This window comes from Papaver somniferum, chromosome 1 (assembly GCF_003573695.1).
Source record: "Papaver somniferum cultivar HN1 chromosome 1, ASM357369v1, whole genome shotgun sequence".
Taxonomy (NCBI): Eukaryota; Viridiplantae; Streptophyta; class Magnoliopsida; order Ranunculales; family Papaveraceae; genus Papaver; species Papaver somniferum.
The window spans coordinates 151,418,634-151,437,873 of record NC_039358.1 but is presented as its reverse complement, the minus strand read 5'-3'; the positions used below and the strand labels follow the sequence as shown (position 1 = coordinate 151,437,873).

Genomic DNA, 19,240 nt, shown 5'->3' with positions numbered 1-19,240 from the left:
GGGGTTTAAAGGCTTGTTATTTATGCTAAGAGTAACCGTAACCTCGACGACACGAAGTTGTTGTATTTTAATTTCATTTAGTTTGCTCGAGGACTAGCAAAAAATAAGTGTGAGGGAATTTGATAAGTGCCTAAAATACATCTTTCGAATATCGATTTCTTATGCTTTCCTTAGCTATTTTTCTTGTATTTTTATATATTACATTGCTTTTGAATCTTATAAGAAAAGAAAAAGGAAAAGGTATAAAAGGAGCAAAACTGAATTTCATAGGCAAGTGTTATTTGGAGCCCAGCCGAGGATAAGGGGCAACCAGCTGAGTGATACACTAAGGACAGACTGCAGATCGTTAAGGGGCGCCTCATCCTTCATTACAACTACTCTAGGTCGAGCACGACAGTTCAGAATTTCAATTTCTTTCTTGTGACAAGAGCAGCAGCTGCACCAAGCTCTGCCTCCGATTGCCGCAGGATTGACGAGAGATTGCCAAGGGTTATGTGGGGAATTCGAATTCAAAAAGGAAGTTAAGATGGACGCGGGGTTCTGGTCAGAATTTATTAGAGTTTGATTTGGTTTATGGCCAAAGAAGCAGCTGAAGAAACTCAATCTGCTGCCGTACAATTTAGTGAATGAATGAGCTAGAAATACAGGGATTTCGAAGTTGAACTGGAAAGAAAGCTTGGATACAGATTCTTTTTGGTTATGAGAGAAGATTGAAAGACTTTTGAAGCTTAAAAATCAGTTGCAAACTGATTAAGAACTTCTGTTGCTGCCATTGGTATTTGATGATGAACGAAGAGGAATCGTAAATGTTTAGAGTCTCTGAAATGATTTGAATGAATGGGTTTGTGTTAGATTCATATTGTGCAGGGAAAGAATGATTTGTGCGGCTAACAAAATGCATCCAGTGTGGCAGCCATCACCAAATTGTTGGACGCACATAAGCTGTTTGTGAAAATGGCTGAAGCATACAGCTCTTGCGAACCTCAACTGAACCAGCTTACTGCTCCAAGTCTGGTGGGTATTTGCGTTGGGTTAGGACATAGATTCGAAGCCAATGAAGAAACAAAGAATGGGTTGGAGTTATGGCGTCTTTGAGTCGAGTTCTGGCTGAAGTACAGGCCGACTTTTGTGGGTCTGTCACAAGTGTTTGCTGCCGGTTGACATGGGTTTTTACAGTGGTTGTTTGTCAAGGAGTTTGAAGTGATTTTAGAAGTTAAGAAGATAATTAATAGGGGCAAAGCTACTTTTATTAGAGGGAAAGCTGATTTTAGTCTAGATTGTTTGACTTCGGATCATTATCATCATTATCGGATGGATTTAAAATAAGCTTTCCCCCAATCAAAAAATACTTTTTGTAATCTGGTTTCTTATGCCACCCTTTAATCTTCTCAAACTAACCGTACACATCCCTAAATTTCTCTTTTTATTATTTACGTATTAGCAAACCCTAGATAAATTATTCATATTTCATATTTCCACCACCTGCTCCGGCATTGTCTACTTGGAAATGTATTGTTCTAAAAATTGTGAGAGATTGCAAGTTTGCATAAGAGAAACATCGGTTTTGATCGAGTGCTTTTGTCGTTTGGTGGTGAATTAATAGTTGATTGGGTTCTCTAGAGGCTATAACCTGTCACATATATCCGCCGTATTACTTTCTGAATGCTAATCAACTCGATCATCTTCATTACGCGGGTAACACAATCTTTTTCGTTGATAAAAATTGGGAGCATATGTATAATAATAATCTCTTCTCCATTTTAATTTTTTCGAATACGTGGTTGGTCTACAGTAATATCTCTTTATGATCGGCTAGGCACAGTTCTCTTACTGGTTGTTATGGAACCCAAAGTTAACTCCTAAAGAACCCAAACTTACCTGAGAATAGGTTTGTTTGATTTGTTCGTTCTGTACCAGTTTCCGCACCCTCCTCCCATACGTCCTGTTTGAATACAACCTTGCAAAGAGCACTTAACGAAGTTTCTCATGCCATCCGTTTGAAGGGTGATACAAACTCAAAAAAAAAAAAGAAAAAAAAATGATAGGGGAAGCTTATTAACAATACACCGAAGTCAAATAGTCTAGACTGAGTCAGCTTTCCCTCCAGTAAAAATGGTTTTCCCCCTATTAATTATCGTTAAGAAGAGCACGACAGAACGACTATCAATTGTCTTAGTTTGGGCATTATTTCCTCGCCGAGAAACCAGCTATGAACACAAGTCTTAGGCGTCAGTTTTGCGAGATAAACAGAGGAGATGTGAGGTAATTTAGAAGCCGGTCTGATTTAGGAAATTGGGTCTCTACCAGATTCGATTTTGCAGGGATCAAAAGGGTTATAAAAAGAAGACCTAAAAGCTACAGAGGACATCATCTCATACCCCCTGTTCGCAACCCTAGTTTCAGCGAGCTTTTGCTCGCTGAACAACCACCATCTCTTCCATCATCCCTCATCTCCACAGCATCTGCTTCGCATTCCACACCACCTACTCCATCTGCATACATCCACCAGCCCTCATAGCCACCTGCATATCACCTACAACATCACTACCATTAGCTGCAGTTCATACTACCAGTCACAATCAACCACAGCAGTACTTGGACCTGACGAGCACAACAACAGCAGCAGAATTCCACTTCAAGTCCATTCCACCTTCGCAGCACCAAGTGACATCCACCACTGTTCCATATTTTCATAACCACGTGTTGCTGTTTGGTTTGCTTGTTCAGTTTCATATGTTTTGTTTTATTTGATTATGAACTCCAGTAGCTAAACATATTTGATTAGGGACCATTTCAACGTCCCAAACATGAACTCCAATTATATTTAAACTGCTTTGTTTTCTTGCAATTATCTTGTTATTGTTCATTCTTTACCGTGCCAATATTTTTTGTGTGAATTGTTTCTAAACCGTTTAAGTCGCGAATTGAATGGTTGATTGATGATTCTAATGTTAATTTGGGAATTCTTCGACCCGTAATTGTCTAGAAATTCTGAATACAAGTAGCACTATATAGGTATTGACAATGGGATTTTGTTAAATATCCATGTGTAGAGATTGACACTAGTAGATGAGTCGAGCCTATGCATTTGTCACTAGGAATAACCTATCTCACAGAACTCAATGCACTTGTTTAAGTCACACCTACAGAGCGTACTTCTAGGAAACTTGGTAAGTAGAATCCGGTAGTCGAGCGCTTCCGTGTCCGGTGAATTAAGAGATTGCGGAGTATTTGAGCGTACTAAGTATTCTAGGGTTGTTAGTAATAGGTACTTTGCAGAAACATAGCTATATCAATAAGATTCACGTTTCGTGACCGAGAAAGAGTCTTTGATCATTCTCATACTCATATTTGCATTAATATTCAGAAATTGAATTGACAACTTTAGACTCAACTCTCCCTCAGGAATGAACCTGCTTGTCATTGTACTACTAGTTAGTGCAAGAGAAGTAAGGAATTTATTTTTGCGAGTTCGACACCTCGTCAAAATTGGCGTCGCTGTCGGGGAGCAGACGGTAATTTGAGTTGTTATTTAATTTTATGTTTTGTATATAGTTTTTATTTCTTTTAGCTTTTACTGATTTATCTTTTTAAGAATCTTATTTCAGGTACAAAAAAAATCACTCGTTTTGCGTGTGCATAATTGGGAACAAGAAGTAAGTCTCTAAACGAGTTGTGTGCATAATATTTTGTGATGAATCCTTTTGGGAACAATACATATGGTTCACAAGACCGTGCATATTATGGTAATAATTCTGATTTTCAATCTCACACTTACAATAGCTTCTAACCATATGTGGGATACAATCAAAACCAATCTTTTGGTTATGATGACTATTCTACAAGACCTTGTGATTTTTCTCATACATCGCAGCAACCTTTTGGTGGTTATGTAAGTGGACAATCACAAGGATGGGGAGATAGTTATACTTCTCATACGTTCCAATCTAGTTTCTTGCAGATGCCTAATGAATCCATGGATTTGCGACGTACATGGAACCAGATTAACTCAACTCCCAACGTGTCGAGTTTCATACCAAGTGAAACCTATGATAGTGTATTTAGACCTGTCCCGGATCGTACTTATGATCTTTCACCCATTCAAAGGGAAGATACATGGTCTAGAGAACCTATTGTGAATAGTAGCGGAAAATGTGTTAACATAAATACACTCTTTAGACAATATGAGAAGTTGGAAGAAGAGGGAGCGACGGAAGAGACTCTTCAAGCAATTACTAGGGCCATACATATGGAGGTTAACCGCCGTGTTGATAATGGAGAAGAGCCCCAAGAAGAAGATTCCGAGGATGATGAACCTTTGGAAAATGTTGATAATGATAGTGTTACTAGCTCAACTCATGATTATAATGATCATTCTCCTATTCAAAAGGAAGAAGTTGAGTCTATAAAGACTACCATTATTGATGGTAAGACTTATGTTGTGTATGAGAGCGATGATGATTATGACTTCTTTGTGAATAACACCCCTAATTCAGAGATTGTGAATACTTTGAATGAGAAGTCAACTTGTGACGAAGCACATAAGGATTACGATAATTTGCTTATGGAAGATTCTGATTTCTTTTCCGATGAGAAGGGCTTGGATATAGAAGAAACTGATGAAGAATGGCTCGTAAAGAGTTTGAATGAGAATTGTGATACTTGTGATGTAGGAGAATCAATGGACTTTTTCAGAAGTACTAAGGATCCCGTAATGCGTGAGATTATGCGAGTTTTGTCTAACCCTTTACATGAATCTCCATCTAATGATGATCCTCCCAAACTTGAAGTAGCTTCCCAAAGAGTTGTTAATCCATCTTTTAAGAAGGTACCTCATTTGGGGATGGAATTGAATGCTTCTAAAGTTCTTTCTGAATTCCTTGATTCCAAGTATCCACCATATGTGTCTGAGTCTAACACCATGCAGGTTTTCCAAGAGGAACGAATAGAAGTGCCTTCCACTTACGTTTTGTATACACTTCCGAGTGTAGAAAAGATTAAGTGTGGGGGTGACTCTTTTGAGACGATAGTTTCACTTTTATCACCATTTGCTAATATTCTTGTGAAGCTATTGCTATATATGCAGATTGTTTTATGGGTGGACCCCCAAATTTTCAGATTGTTGATATATGGGGAATCTATTTTGAATGCTACTCGTATGCGTCAATCAGGTGAACAATTCCAATTCTTACTTCCTTGTCTTTTTCAAGTATTCCTCTTATTCTTTTTTTTTTTGCAATGGTTTGAAACATTGAGGACAATGTTTAATTTAAGTGTGGGGGTAGGGTATAATATGAACAAAAATTGATGTATGCAAAACTCTAACTTTTAGAGATTTTTGAACAATTTAGAATAAACACTAGCCTTTCTAAGTAGATGGAATTTTTTTTTGACGATGAGGTGTATATTAGCTGAGTCGGGATTAAATACCAACTAAATAGCTAGTTTAGTGCTTATCCTCTATTGTTCAGAAATAACTATGAGTTGGGGTATTAGTTTATGTAATTTGTATATAATTTGTAGAGTTTTGATGCCTTTAGTTAAAAAAAATACAAAAATACAAAAACAAAAAAATTGCATGATAAACTTCGAAATCTAGAAACTTGTGCCTTCAGGATGACACTAAACAATATAAGTGGATGGAACCATCTTGGTTGCAGGAGTTGAGGAACCCATTAACTAAAAAGACAGAGCTCAAGTTTTAGAAATTATATGATAGTTGTTACCATATCTCGGAATCGTTCACCATATCACTTTTTGTTTTTATTTTTGCAAACTTTTTGTTTCTCTAAGTGATTTGGTTGGTCACTAACATCGAATTGTTATTACTGCTAGGATGAAATAGAATGATTGAGTTACTAAAAAAAAAAAAAAAGACCAGACCAATTAGACCAACCGGAGTGGGAAAAAAAGATTGACACTTGGATAGCAATATGTGTGTGTGTTCTCCCTGTCTCCGTCGCCTAAACAAGCGTGGAACGCAGGATCCACGGGAATTACCATGTAATTTGCTGACAAGAAGCATGCGCTTGGATCCAAAAGATCTAATCATGTTGTCAATTCGGAAAAAAAAAAAAAGAAAAAAAAAGTGAAAAAAGAAAAAGAAAAAAAAGTTATTTTTATTTTGTTCAATTAATAAATCGACCGTTGGTTCCCTTGTATTTTCCAGTAGAGTTGATCTAGAATTAGGATTATCGACCACCGGTTCCCTTGTATATGCCAGCTGAGTTGATATTAGTATTCAGACCCGTATTTCAATCCATTAGGATTCATAGGTTCATCTTGGCAGTGACCTTCAGACAGATATGGGAAACACCGTTCACTTTAGTCAACATCGCAACCATCCATCTCTATATCCATCTTCTTAATCTATTCATGTGTGATTGCGGTTTGTTAGATTCCGAGTATTGTGGTTTGTTCGACTTTCTGAATAGAGCTTTGTCACCTATATATGAATTTGATTCGCATTTCGGTACTTCCTCCGGTAATCATATTGGATTCGTTCATATATTCTTCACAAGTAGTTGGAATTTGGAGTAAAAGGTTTTGTAGGTAAACCTCTTGCAAACCTTCACGAGACTATAACTCGTCCAATAGGGACACCTAGGGGTTTAAAGACTTGTTATTTATGCTAAGAGTAATCGTAACCTCGACGACACGGAGTTGTTGTATTTTAGTTTCATTTAGTTTGCTCGAGGACTAGCAAAGAATAAGTATGAGGGAATTTGATAAGTGCCTAAAATACATCTTTCGAATGTCGATTTCTTATGCTTTCCTTAGCTATTTTTCTTGTATTTTTGTATATTACGTTGCTTTTGAGTTTTATAAGCATTTTGGAGTCATCGGAGTAAAAGAAAAAGGAAAAGGTATAAAAGGAGCAAAACTGAATTTCATAGGCAAGTGTTATTTGGAGCCCAGCCGAGGATAAGGGGCAACCAGCTGAGTGATACACTAAGGACAGACTGCAGATCGTTAAGGGGCGCCTCATCCTTCATTACAACTACTCTAGGTCGAGCACGACAGTTCAGAATTTCAATTTCTTTCTTGTGACAAGAGCAGCAGCTGCACCAAGCTCTGCCTCCGATTGCCGCAGGATTGACGAGAGATTGCCAAGGGTTATGTGGGGAATTCGAATTCAAAAAGGAAGTTAAGATGGACGCGGGGTTCTGGTCAGAATTTATTAGAGTTTGATTTGGTTTATGGCCAAAGAAGCAGCTGAAGAAACTCAATCTGCTGCCGTACAATTTAGTGAATGAATGAGCTAGAAATACAGGGATTTCGAAGTTGAACTGGAAAGAAATCTTGGGTACAGATTCTTTTTGGTTATGAGAGAAGATTGAAAGACTTTTGAAGCTTAAAAATCAGTTGCAAACTGATTAAGAACTTCTGCTGCTGCCATTGGTATTTGATGATGAACGAAGAGGAATCGTAAATGTTTAGGGTCTCTGAAATGATTTGAATGAATGGGGTTGTGTTAGATTCATATTGTGCAGGGAAAGAATGATTTGTGCGGCTAACAAAATGCATCCAGTGTGCAGCCATCACCAAATTGTTGGACGCACATAAGCTGTTTGTGAAAATGGCTGAAGCATACAGCTCTTGCGAACCTCAACTGAACCAGCTTACTGCTCCAAGTCTGGTGGGTATTTGCGTGGGGTTAGGACATAGATTCGAAGCCAATGAAGAAACAGAGAATGGGTTCGAGTTATGGCGGGTTTGAGTCGAGTTCTGGCTGAAGTACAGGCCGACTTTTGTGGATCTGTCACAAGTGTTTGCTGCCGGTTGACATGGTTTTTTACAGTGGTTGTCTGTCAAGGAGTTTGAAATGATTTTAGAAGTTAAGAAGGCGGTAGAACGAGTATCAATTGTCTTAGTTTGGGCAGTATTTCCTCACCGAGAAACCAGCTATGAAGGCAAGTCGTAGGCGTCAGTTTTGTGAGATAAACGGAGGAGATGTGAGGTAATTTAGAAGCCGGTCTGATTTAGGAAAGGGTTATAAAAAGAAGACATAAAAGCTACAGAGGACATCATCTCATACCCCCTGTTCGCAACGAGCTTTTGCTCGCTGAATAGCCATCATCTCTTCCATCCTCCCTCATCTCCACAGCATCTGCATCGCATTCCACACCACCTGCACTCCACCTGCATACATCCACCAGCCCTCATAGCCACCTGCATATCACCTACAACATCACTACCATCAGCTGCAGTTCATACTACCAGTCACAATCAACCACAACAGTACTTGGACCTGACGAGCACAACAACAACAATAGAATTCCACTTCCAGTCCATTCCACCTTCGCAACACCAAGTGACATCCACCACCGTTCCATATCTTCATAACCACGTGTTGCTGTTTGGTTTGCTTGTTCAGTTTCATATGTTTTGCTTTATTTGATTATGAACTCCATTAGCTAAACATATTTGATTAGGGATGATTTCAACGTCCGAAACATGAACTCCATTTGATATTTAAACTGCTTTGTTTTCTTGCAATTATCTTGTTATTGTTCATTCTTTACCATGCCAATATTGTTTGTGTGAATTGTTTCTAAACCGTTTAAGTCGCGAATTGAATGGTTGATTGATGATTCTAATGCTAGTTTGGGAATTCTTCGACCCGTAATTGTCTAGAAATTCTGAATACAAGTAGCACTATATGGGTATTGACGATGGGATTTTGTTAAATATCCATGTGTAGAGATTGACACTAGTAGATGAGTCGAGCCTATGTATTTGTTACTAGGAATAGCCTATCTCACAGAACTCAATGCACTTGTTTAAGTCACACCTAGAGAGCGTACTTCTAGGAACTTGGCAAGTAGAATCCGGTAGGCGAGCGCTTCCGTGTCTGGTGAATTAAGAGATTGTGGAGTATTTGAGCGTACTAAGTATTCTAGGGTTGTTAGTAATGGGTACTTTACAGAAATATAGCTATATCAATAAGATTCACGTTTCGTGACCGAGAAAGAGTCCTTGATCATTCTCATACTCATATTTGCATTAATATTCAAAAATTGAATTGACAACTTTTGACTCAACTCTCCCTCAGGTCAAGGGATTTTAGACCTGGAGAAGGACGAGAGAGAATATCTTCTACAAGTTTGATAAAATCAGTCATGGAAGAAAATTCTGAGTCCCCTGGATCTGGTTGTGTGTTTAATAAAGACATATTGTCCATAGAGTCAGATTGCTACAAACACAGACTTATAAGGTCTTTAACGTGTTTGCCTGCTCTGATACCAATTAAAAAACCGGGGATCTAACAACCACACCCAATATTTCGTTCGGCAATCTGTATGGACTAACTCAAATATAATCCCGAGAGAATCAACTAGACAATCTGACTCAATCAAGGAAAAACATCCAAGAGTTATATCTCAACTTCTCAATACAATCTGCAATCGAACAGATAGAAATCTGTGAGCCCGATCGATATGAGAAATAACTTGAATGGTATCAAAAAACAATGTTCAAGTGTCAATCAATTTCAATCAACAATCGAAAGTTGTATTTACCAATTGATTGAACTACGCATAACCTGTGATATTTCAATTATATAAACAAATATAATGCGGAAAATAAATAACATAGACACCACAAGTTTTGTAAACGAGGAAACCGCAAATGCAGAAAAACCCTGGGACCTAGTTCAGATTTGTACACCACACTGTATTAAGCCGCTACAGACACTAGCCTACTACAAGTTAACTTCGGACTGGAATTTAGTTGAGCCCTAACCAAGTCTCACACCGATCAAGGTACAGTCGCGTTCCTTACGTCGCTGAATCCCAACAGGGCTCTAGGCACTTGATTCCCTTAGCTGATCTCACCCACAACTAAGAGTTGCTATGACCTAAAGTCGAAGACTTGATAAAAAAAATCTGTCTCCTCACAGAAAAGTCTATTCTAATAGATAAATCTGTCTCCCACAGAAATACCTACGAAATTTTTGTTCTGTCTTTTGATAAATCAAGGTGAACATGAACCAACTGATAATCCGGTTTTATATTCCCTAAGAACAGCCTAGAAATATCAATCACCTCACAATAACTTAACTATATGGTAGTAGAACAAGTTATTGTGGAATCACAAAGAATGAGACGAAGAGCTTTGTGATTAATTTTTATATCTTACATATCGGAGATAAATCTCAAGCCAATCTTAGAGAAGGTAGTACTCAGTACGATATAACAAGTAAGATCAGAACACACAACTACAGAGAAAATAGTTGAGTCAGGCTTCAGAATCCCAATGAAGTCTTTAAGTCGTTAACCTATAATGGTTTTAGGAAAAACCTAGGTTAAAGGAGAATCACTCTAGTACGCAACTAGTATCACACAGGAGGTGTGGGGATTAGGTTTCCCAGTTACTAGAGTTCTCCCTTATATAGGATTCAAATCAGGGTTTGATAGCTTTGAAACAAACCAATCAATATTCACCGTTAAATGAAAACCTGATTCAAGCTAAGTTTGCTTAAAACCAAAGCAATATCGCTCCACCGTTAGATGGTCTTAGCTTGTTACACACAATTGAAATATATTTTTATTTAGATATGGGTAACTGTACCTAAATGTGTATATTGAGTTGGCTCAGCAATAGTTAACCGAAGTTAGCCATATGAACACTTTTCTATTAACCTCATTCATCTAACACTTCAAGATCAAATGATAATCAAATGAATCTAATTGTATTAATAATATCAATTGCTTTGTTACTAAGCTTTCTTAGCTTTGATTGTAAGCAATCCTGATTTGAAAGACGATATAAGGGAGAACTCTAGCAGCTGGGAAACCTAATACCCACACGCTCGTGTGTCCTAGTTGTAAACTAGAGTCGATTCTCCTTTAACTTAGGTTTTTCCACCATTATTAGAATAACGACTTGAAGACTTCATTTGGGATTCGTGAAGCCAGATCCAACTACTTTCTCTGTAGTTGCGTATTCTGATCTTACTTGTTCTATCGTATTGAGTTTTATCTTCTCTAAGATTTACTCGAGAATCATATCCGATAGGTAATATATAAAAAGTTATCACCACATTTCTCCGTCTCAGACTCTTGTGATTCCGCAATAACTTCTTCGATAAATCATTTAGGTTATTGTGAGGTGACTAATATTTCTAGGCTCCTCTTTGGCAGTATAAGTCCGGATTATTAGTTGGTTCCTATTCACCTTGATCTTTGTATCAAAAGACGGAACAAAAAGAATAAACGATAGACATATTTGTGGGAGACACATTTGTTTATAAATCTTCGACTTTGGGTCGTAGTAACTCTTAGTTGTGGGTGAGATTAGCTAAGGGAATCAAGTGCGCAGAGTCCTGCTGGGATTCAAGGGGCGTAAGGAACGCGACTGTACCTTAATAGGTGTGAGACTTGGTTAGGGATCAACTACATTCCAGTCTGAAGTTAACTTGTAGTAGGATAGAGTCTGTAGCGGCTTAACACAGTGTGGTGTTCAAATCTAGACTAGGTCCCGGGGTTTTTCTGCATTTGCGGTTTCCTCGTTAACAAAATTTCTGGTGTCTGTGTTATTTCTTTTCTGCATTATATTTGTTTATGTAATTGAAATATCACAGGTTGTGCGTAGTTCAATCAGTTGATAAATCCGACCTTGATTATTGGATAGAACTTGATTGACACTCGGCCATTGGTCTTTGGTACCATCTGAGTTACCCTCATATCAATCAGTCTCACGGATTTCTATCTAGTTGATTTACTGATTGTATTGAGAAGGAGATAAAGCTCTTTGATATCTTTCTTGATTGAGTCTCACCTTTAAGTTGGCTCTATCGGAATTATATTGGAGTTTAGTGCACACAGATTTCCGAACGAAATATTAGGTGTGGTTGTTATACCCTCGCGTTTTCATGATCATTTTAGGGTTTGGTCCAAGATTCATGAAAGACTCAAGATCATGCATAAACCTCAATGTGTGAGAAAGACTTGTCCCAAATCCACACGGTCGGAGTTCAGCTCACATGGGCGAATTTTATGTGTCTGAAATCTTGGTTCACATGCTCGAAGCTCAGTTCATAGGCCGATACTTACCTCAATCAAGCCATGTCAATGCATGACACCTTTTCATAGTCGGTCCTACAAATAGGCCTCACAAGCAGGCTCATACTCTGAAACGTTATCGCGTGGTCTTAACCACATCTAGAGCCAAAACATTAATCTCATGACCTCCGAGATTCATTCGAGTTTTACAGGCGTATTCCTGACACTTTCATACCATAGGGCACACAAACGCGTCTATAAGACTTTTAAAAGGGCCTTAGGGTGTCTTCCACTATCAATGATAGATACCAAGCCTTCGTCCTACCATGGACGAACTTCCATTTGCTCTTCTCGAAGACAAATATTAGGATTTTGTCCCATCATAGAAGAATAGACCTGCCTTAATAATATGAAATGTCACCTCGAATCAGCGCATTATCAAGTCGTAGCCTTATCTCAAATACGGCCATGCCTCTTCTCTTCGCTCGATAGACGATTATGCTAGGACGATGCTAAACCTCAACTTTCTCCTTGCTCCTATGATTGGACAACGAATGACCTGGCTCCTATGATTGGACACAGTCCGTCTTTCTCCTCTAACTTGACAAGCAACCTCATATTTATCCTTTGCTCATCTAATTAACAAACAAACATATTAGGTAAGAATATGTCTAATATATTAGGTCTTAGCCTCTACTCAGAGCCGAGCATACCTTGTTTTTCTCTCAATCTAAGATATATTAGGTTATACTTGGCCTCGGGTGTGCTTTCCTCGTAATAAACACACGTCTATAACAAGCCTCCTTGATCTCTCCACATAACTCAGGCCATCCCCCACATGTAAACATACTAATTCCTCCATCAAAGTTACGAAAACTTCGGAGAGTAGAGCTTCGCTCGTTTGAGCTCTATAGACGTTTGTGTATCAAGTCCAAAAGATTGTCAAGCTCTATAATCATCTTATAACTCATGGTTACATATAAACTCACTCAAAATATATACGATCCATTCTATATTCATGTGTAAAACTGTAAACTTCCGTCTCAGAAATAAAGAGTATTAAAACAATAAAGAAAGGATAAAACAACCACGTTGTCATCCTTTGTGTTTAACAATAATTTAGTTTTATTAATACATAGGAAAATAAATATATGAGCGAAAATAAAAATCAACCGCACCAAAATGTGACGCGGATTACTTACTGTTGCCAAATATAACTTAAATCTTGTTGCTAACAGCCTGGAAGAAAGCAAATGTTTGAGCTCAATGCTCACTTACATTTTTTTTTTATTTTTTTTTATATAAATGAATTTATTAATCAACTAAGAAGGTAAACCTTCCATGTCTGACACCATAAGAGGCCTAATACAATTAGGTGGATCACCATACCATTCTCTTATAAGTTTTTCTCTTCTTGTTACTTTAGAGAGAACATCTGCCACCTTATTTTCCAAAGTTTACATTGTTGAAAACTACTAGTAATATCTCTAATAAAATGATGAAATTGCAAGTTTAAATTGAATTAGACTTTCGTAATAGCTTCTACTTTGATATGTGAATCTGTTTCAAAATTGGCCACCTCAAGCTTTAACTGTTGCACCCACTTGACTGCTTCCCAGATAGCTAATCATTCCCCATGATCAAGACTTAGTGTTTCAGAAAAGAAACCACATTTAACTCCTTTTGGCGTACCTGAAAATTCACGTAAAATTAGACTGATGCCAACATTTATACTAATATCGCCATATGAACCATGTGAATTCAAAGTAATAAAACCCTGGCAAGTGGAGACCATTTCTCAGAAAGTATGATATCAGTTGAAACCAGCATGACAGAGGGAATATCTTTAACAAGCGCTTTCTCATAAAGGATATTAGATATTCGTAACATCAGAGTTTTAGGATCTAGTCTGACATCTTGAAAAACCTTAGCACATCTCACCTTTCAAATGGCACATCTCTTCTTCAACCGTTCTGGTACCTGATGGATTTGGGAAAATTACCAAGAAATAATCTGCATAATAGATTCCTGATTGTCAAATTGAATACCAAGAATACCAAACCAAACCAAACCGTTCTTGAGAAGTTGCAGTGGAGAAAAACATGCGACGATCAAAATTCTTTCCAAAATTTTGGCAGAGAGATTCAAGCAATGCCTTACAGAGATTATTTCTTCTAATCAAACAACTTTTATAAGAAAGAGGCAAATACTTGATGGTGTTTTAATAGCCAATGAATTGATTGACTCAAGACTTAGAAGCGGTAAACCAGGTATTCTTTGTAAGATAGACTTTGAAAAAGCCTTTGATCATGTTAATTGGGATTTTCTTGAAGAGATCTTTACTCTAATGGGTTTTGGTGAAAAGTGGAGGGGATGGATTAGAAGATGTATGGAATATACAAGATTTTCTATTCTTGTAAATGGCAGTTCTACTAGTTATTTCAAGATTGAAAAAGGCATAAGGAAAGGTGATCCTATTTCACCATTCTTGTTTCTCTTAGTTGGTGAGGCTTTAAATTTCATGGTTAAAAAATCTCAAGAACAAGGCATTCTCACTGGTTTTCAAGTTAAACCAGATGGTCAAATGGTAAGTCATCTTCAATTTGTTGATGATACTTTGGTTTTCTTGAATGCTGATGTGGATCAAGTAAGAAATATTAGATTGGTTCTTCTTTCATTTGAACTCCTAACTGGTCTGAAAATTAATTTTGCTAAAAGCCAGATTTATGGTGTGAGATATGATGGTGATCTATCTATTTTCTCTTCCATTTTGGGTTGTTATCATGGTCTTATGCCTACTTCCATATTGGGAGATAAATGTGGTGGCATTGCTAAATGGAACAAAGTTATTGAGAGATTCTTAATCAAGCTAGCTGGTTAGAAAAACCATTACTCTCCAGAGCAGGTAAAATTACTCTCATTAATAGTGTTCTTTCCATCTTGCTTGTGCATTACATGTCTCTCTTTCAGATGCCTTCTTCTGTGATCAAGAGACTTGAAAAAATTATGAGAGATTTTCTTTGACATGATAATAAATAAAGAAAGAAAATTCATCTATTCAAAAGGGCAGTTTTACGTAGAAGGAAAAGGTCTCGTGGTTTAGGCATCAAAAATCTGAAAAAATTTAATCAAGCTTTATTAACCAAATGGTGTTGGAGATATGCATTTGAGGAAAATGCTCTGTGGAAGTCCATTACAGGTGAAAAATATGGGGTGGGTGAAGTCAGCTGGATTTCTAAGGATCCTAGAACTACTTATGGTACTTTTGTTTGGAAAGCTATCATGAAGTGCATCTCCATCTTCCTGAGGTTTATCAAACTTAAAGTTAATAATGGCAAGAGTACAAGATTCTGGGATGATAATTGGTTATATGACTTTCCCGTTAAAACATGCTATCCAAATTATATGCTCTTACTAGAGCAAAAAATATTTATGTTGCTGACATGGGAGTAGTTGATGGTAACTCAATTAGTTGGAATTTCAGTTTTCCTAGAAGAGTTAATGCTACTGCTACTGTGGAACTGAATCTTCTAAATGTTGATCTTGCTTCTTTTAGTTTTAATCAGGATGCTGAAGATGAGCTAGTTTGGTCTCTAACTAAGAATAATACTTTCTCGGTCAAATCTCTTTATGATACTCTAACTCAAGAGGATGATGCAGTGCCAGATAACCCTATTTTTAAAACCATTTGGAAGTTGAGATGTCCACCAAAGATCAGTTTCTTCTTATGGCTTATTTCTCATAACAGGCTATCTACTAGAAACTTTCTTCTCAGGAGAGGTGTTGATGTTCCTTCTAATTGCTTTTTCTGTAATGAGAACGAGTCCACTTCTCATCTGTTTTTGCACTGCACTTTTGCTAGATTGGTTTGGAATGATTATTTGGGTAAACTTCATTGGTTTTTCATGATGCCCAATGACTAACTCTGCTATTCAAGCATGGCACCTAATGCAGCATAATAAAGCTAGCACTGCAATTTGGAATATGATCCCTGCAGCGATTTTGTGGAGTTTATGGAAGGAGAGGAATGATCGTGTTTTTTCATATAAAAGATATAATGTGCAAGTTGTGGTCAATAAGGCGGTTTATTACTTGTTCTCTTGGGCTCTTGCTTTCAAGGATTATGAAGATGTTAACTCAGCTGAGGTCATGAAAGATTGGTGTAATATTTACTTTCATCCTAACTAAATTTGGTAGTTTGTTACCTCCTTAGTTTCTGCTTTTTGTTTTCTTGATAGGGTGGTATAATCCTGTTATACCCTTCCTTTTTGATCAATGCAATCCTTTCTTTATCGATTTTAAAAAAAATGCGACCATCTTTCATTGGTCGAAGCATTTTACTACCCATATACGTGGACATACTCACAATCTCATATATTGTACATAGGGTCCAGTTTAATTGGGAACCAACCAATAAGTAAGATCAATTGGGCCAATCCTGAATAGAAATGGTCAAATAGAACTATCCATTCTAGTAGAAACATTAGAAAATCTGTGCCTATTCAGTATTCACCGCTACTTAATCTTCGACCTCTAAGGTCAAACTTCACGAATCAAAACCCTTTCTTTTTCAAATTTTCTTCCCTTTGCACGTTCTCTGTCCCTTTCTCATTTCCTCTCTCTAAAATATAGAGATAGAGATTAGAGAGTAACTACTAAGCTTAATTATTAGATTTTCAATTTGGTAGTATTGCAACGACCAATACCTGACTGTAACTTCCCAACTCCCACTCAAGCTACCTGGTCCCACCACCTGACCACAAGATTCTCTCGTAAGTTCATTCCCCTCTTCTTCCCCAGCAATTTTCTTTTTCTTTCTATTAATCCGATTGATCCTCACTCATCTCTCCCCCTCTTTCTAAAAAAGAAAATAACTCTCTTAATTTTCCCTATCTTAACAACTTCAGCAGCTAATTCTCATGGAGGGCTCCGATGGGGAAAACATGCAAGCTGAGGAACAACAAGATTCTTTTACCTCTCAAGATCATCCAGAAGAGAGTGGTTGGACGTTTTACCTGGATGATGATGAATTTTTTCCACGAAATAGCATAGAGAATAGGGTTCAGCCTTCCTCTTCTTCTTGTTACGATGATACACCTTCGATGATTTCTGATGCTGGTTCTCTTGCCCCGTGGAAGTTCATGGATAGTACTACTTCTAAGAAATTGGGATTACTCAATCCGAAGAAGAATAAGAAGAAAATAAACAGTGGTACCGATGATCCTGATATGGAAGATACTGCTAGTTCTCCTGTTAATAGTCCCAAGGTTGGCATGGTAGTTACTTCATATTAATCTTCAATTATACTGTATTGTTATACACGCAACTTTATTTATTTTGTTTTGGTGAACAGGTTAGTAGTATGAAGCAGTATCATCGACAAACGAACTCACCGAGACAAAACCAAGATAATGATGGTGATGATCATATTGATATTGAATACAGTACTTCTCAACAGGTAATTAAATGAAATTACGAATTATGTTTTATTTTATTTTTGACTGAAAAAAGTTTAATTAATTCCGATACGCACCGGTTTACTCTTTTTCTGTTTCTTTTTTGTAGAGGAGGAAGGGAAGTATGTCTGGTGATCATCAACATTTTTCAGCACTACAATTACACGAAGATAAAAACAATCGGATGGATTTTGTTGAAATGAGATCATCACCAAATAATAATAGTAATCCTCGTCAGTTTACAGACCTCAAGGAAAAGGGTCTTTGCGTGGTTCCTCTCTCAATGTTTGTGAACTATCTTAAATGAAGCGTAAACATGTATAAAGTATATAGTATATCCATCATAATCATGAATTTATGCATGTCTAGAAGGGTTATATATCTCTTTCATTCCCTTATTACTTTGTATGTAACAGTTTCAGTATATCCTGTAAATGACCACCATATTAATCATGTCATCTCGGTTATACTGCTGCTAGCTTAATTTTAATAACATTTCGGTTGTATCCGAAAACGGTCTTAGTAAGTAATTATTATCCAACGGTACTAATATGATTAGTGTAGTATTATGTCATCTCGGTTATACTGCTAGCTAGCCTGTGTTCAATATATATGTAAATTGTAATGGATGGTATGTACCTGTTTACATTTAGGCTTAGCTGCAAGTCCAGTACGATGGAATTGTCAATTATGTATTGACGAACAACTTAATTTTATTTATGTAACCACCTTGACTTGAAATATCCCACCGTTAGCCAGGAATCCAGACTTTCATAGTCGAGTTAGATAGATCATCATTTTGGCGCTGGTGTTGCTAATTGAGCGGTTGATAGTTTGCTCCCACGAGTTTTCGTGATATAGTCGACGACATATACATCTAATAATAATTACAAGAGAAGAAAAATAATCCAACTTTGTAAAAATTAATTTGTAAAAGAGAGCCAATGATGATAAAATGACGTACATCCAATTTCCATCCGATAGATTGTAGTTGAAGAAACTAATTAAGTTGGTTGGTGAACTAATCACACCGATCTTTGTTGTTTGTAATTTGATATTCCTAGTCTCCTACTAATTAACAAACAGATTATATCATTCACTTTGTAATCATTATGCTACTCGCCACAATAAATAAATGCCACAAGGTAAATAGAGATTTTAAGAGCCTTTTAGGCTCTGCAAGCTTTTCGATTAATACTCCGATTAGCCAATTTGCACAGTGCATTGTTTGGAACAATTTATTTTTATAAATGTATTATTCAATTAACCGTAATGTATATGTAGATTACTTAAATTTTGAATGCATTCAATGAAACTATTTCTAAATGTACCGGCATATTTGGGGATTATTCAAAGATTTTCAGGGGAATATTTGCTTGCGTATGAGAATTTAAATCTGAATGAATCATGTTCTTTTGCACCCATAACCATATATATTACGTAATCGATTTAATTGAATTAATACAATGATTATCCCTTTAATAAGTATATTCTATAAGTTGAATTAAAAATTAGAACAGGTAAATGCAGACTTGGTTTGGTTTGAAGCTAAAACCTGAGAATCGAAGACCCTCCATGTCCTATTATTAGACTTTGTATTACTCTGTAGTATAATGCATTTGGTATAGGAAATTAACTAAACTATATCGTCAAGTTTTTTTCGGCCAGGCTTCCTAGTCGGGTCTTTTCTTGAAACTTCACATCTTCTATTCTATTTTTCTACTCCTTTTCATGTAACAAAATTGGTTAAAAATACCAAAAACAACAATCCCTAGGTGA

At 36.9% G+C, this 19,240-nt stretch overlaps 1 protein-coding gene across 1 annotated transcript; it reads left to right on the top strand.

The window, feature by feature from the left end:
- The first annotated feature begins 16,775 nt into the window (after positions 1-16,775).
- Positions 16,776-18,085, top strand: LOC113333548 (vascular-related unknown protein 1-like). Its single transcript, XM_026579981.1, has 3 exons — positions 16,776-17,272; positions 17,359-17,463; positions 17,571-18,085. The coding sequence occupies exons 1-3, from the start codon at positions 16,925-16,927 to the stop codon at positions 17,766-17,768; spliced, it is 651 nt and encodes a 216-aa protein (XP_026435766.1). The 5' UTR covers positions 16,776-16,924; the 3' UTR covers positions 17,769-18,085.
- The last annotated feature ends 1,155 nt before the right edge of the window (positions 18,086-19,240 follow it).

Excerpts from the sequence above, each read along its gene's own strand:
- LOC113333548 (XM_026579981.1), top strand. The coding sequence starts at position 16,925 with ATGGAGGGCTCCGATGGGGAAAACATGCAAGCTGAGGAACAACAAGAT. Across the intron at positions 17,273-17,358 it reads CTCCTGTTAATAGTCCCAAG|GTTAGTAGTATGAAGCAGTA; the intron begins GTTGGCATGGTA and ends TTTGGTGAACAG. Across the intron at positions 17,464-17,570 it reads AATACAGTACTTCTCAACAG|AGGAGGAAGGGAAGTATGTC; the intron begins GTAATTAAATGA and ends TCTTTTTTGTAG.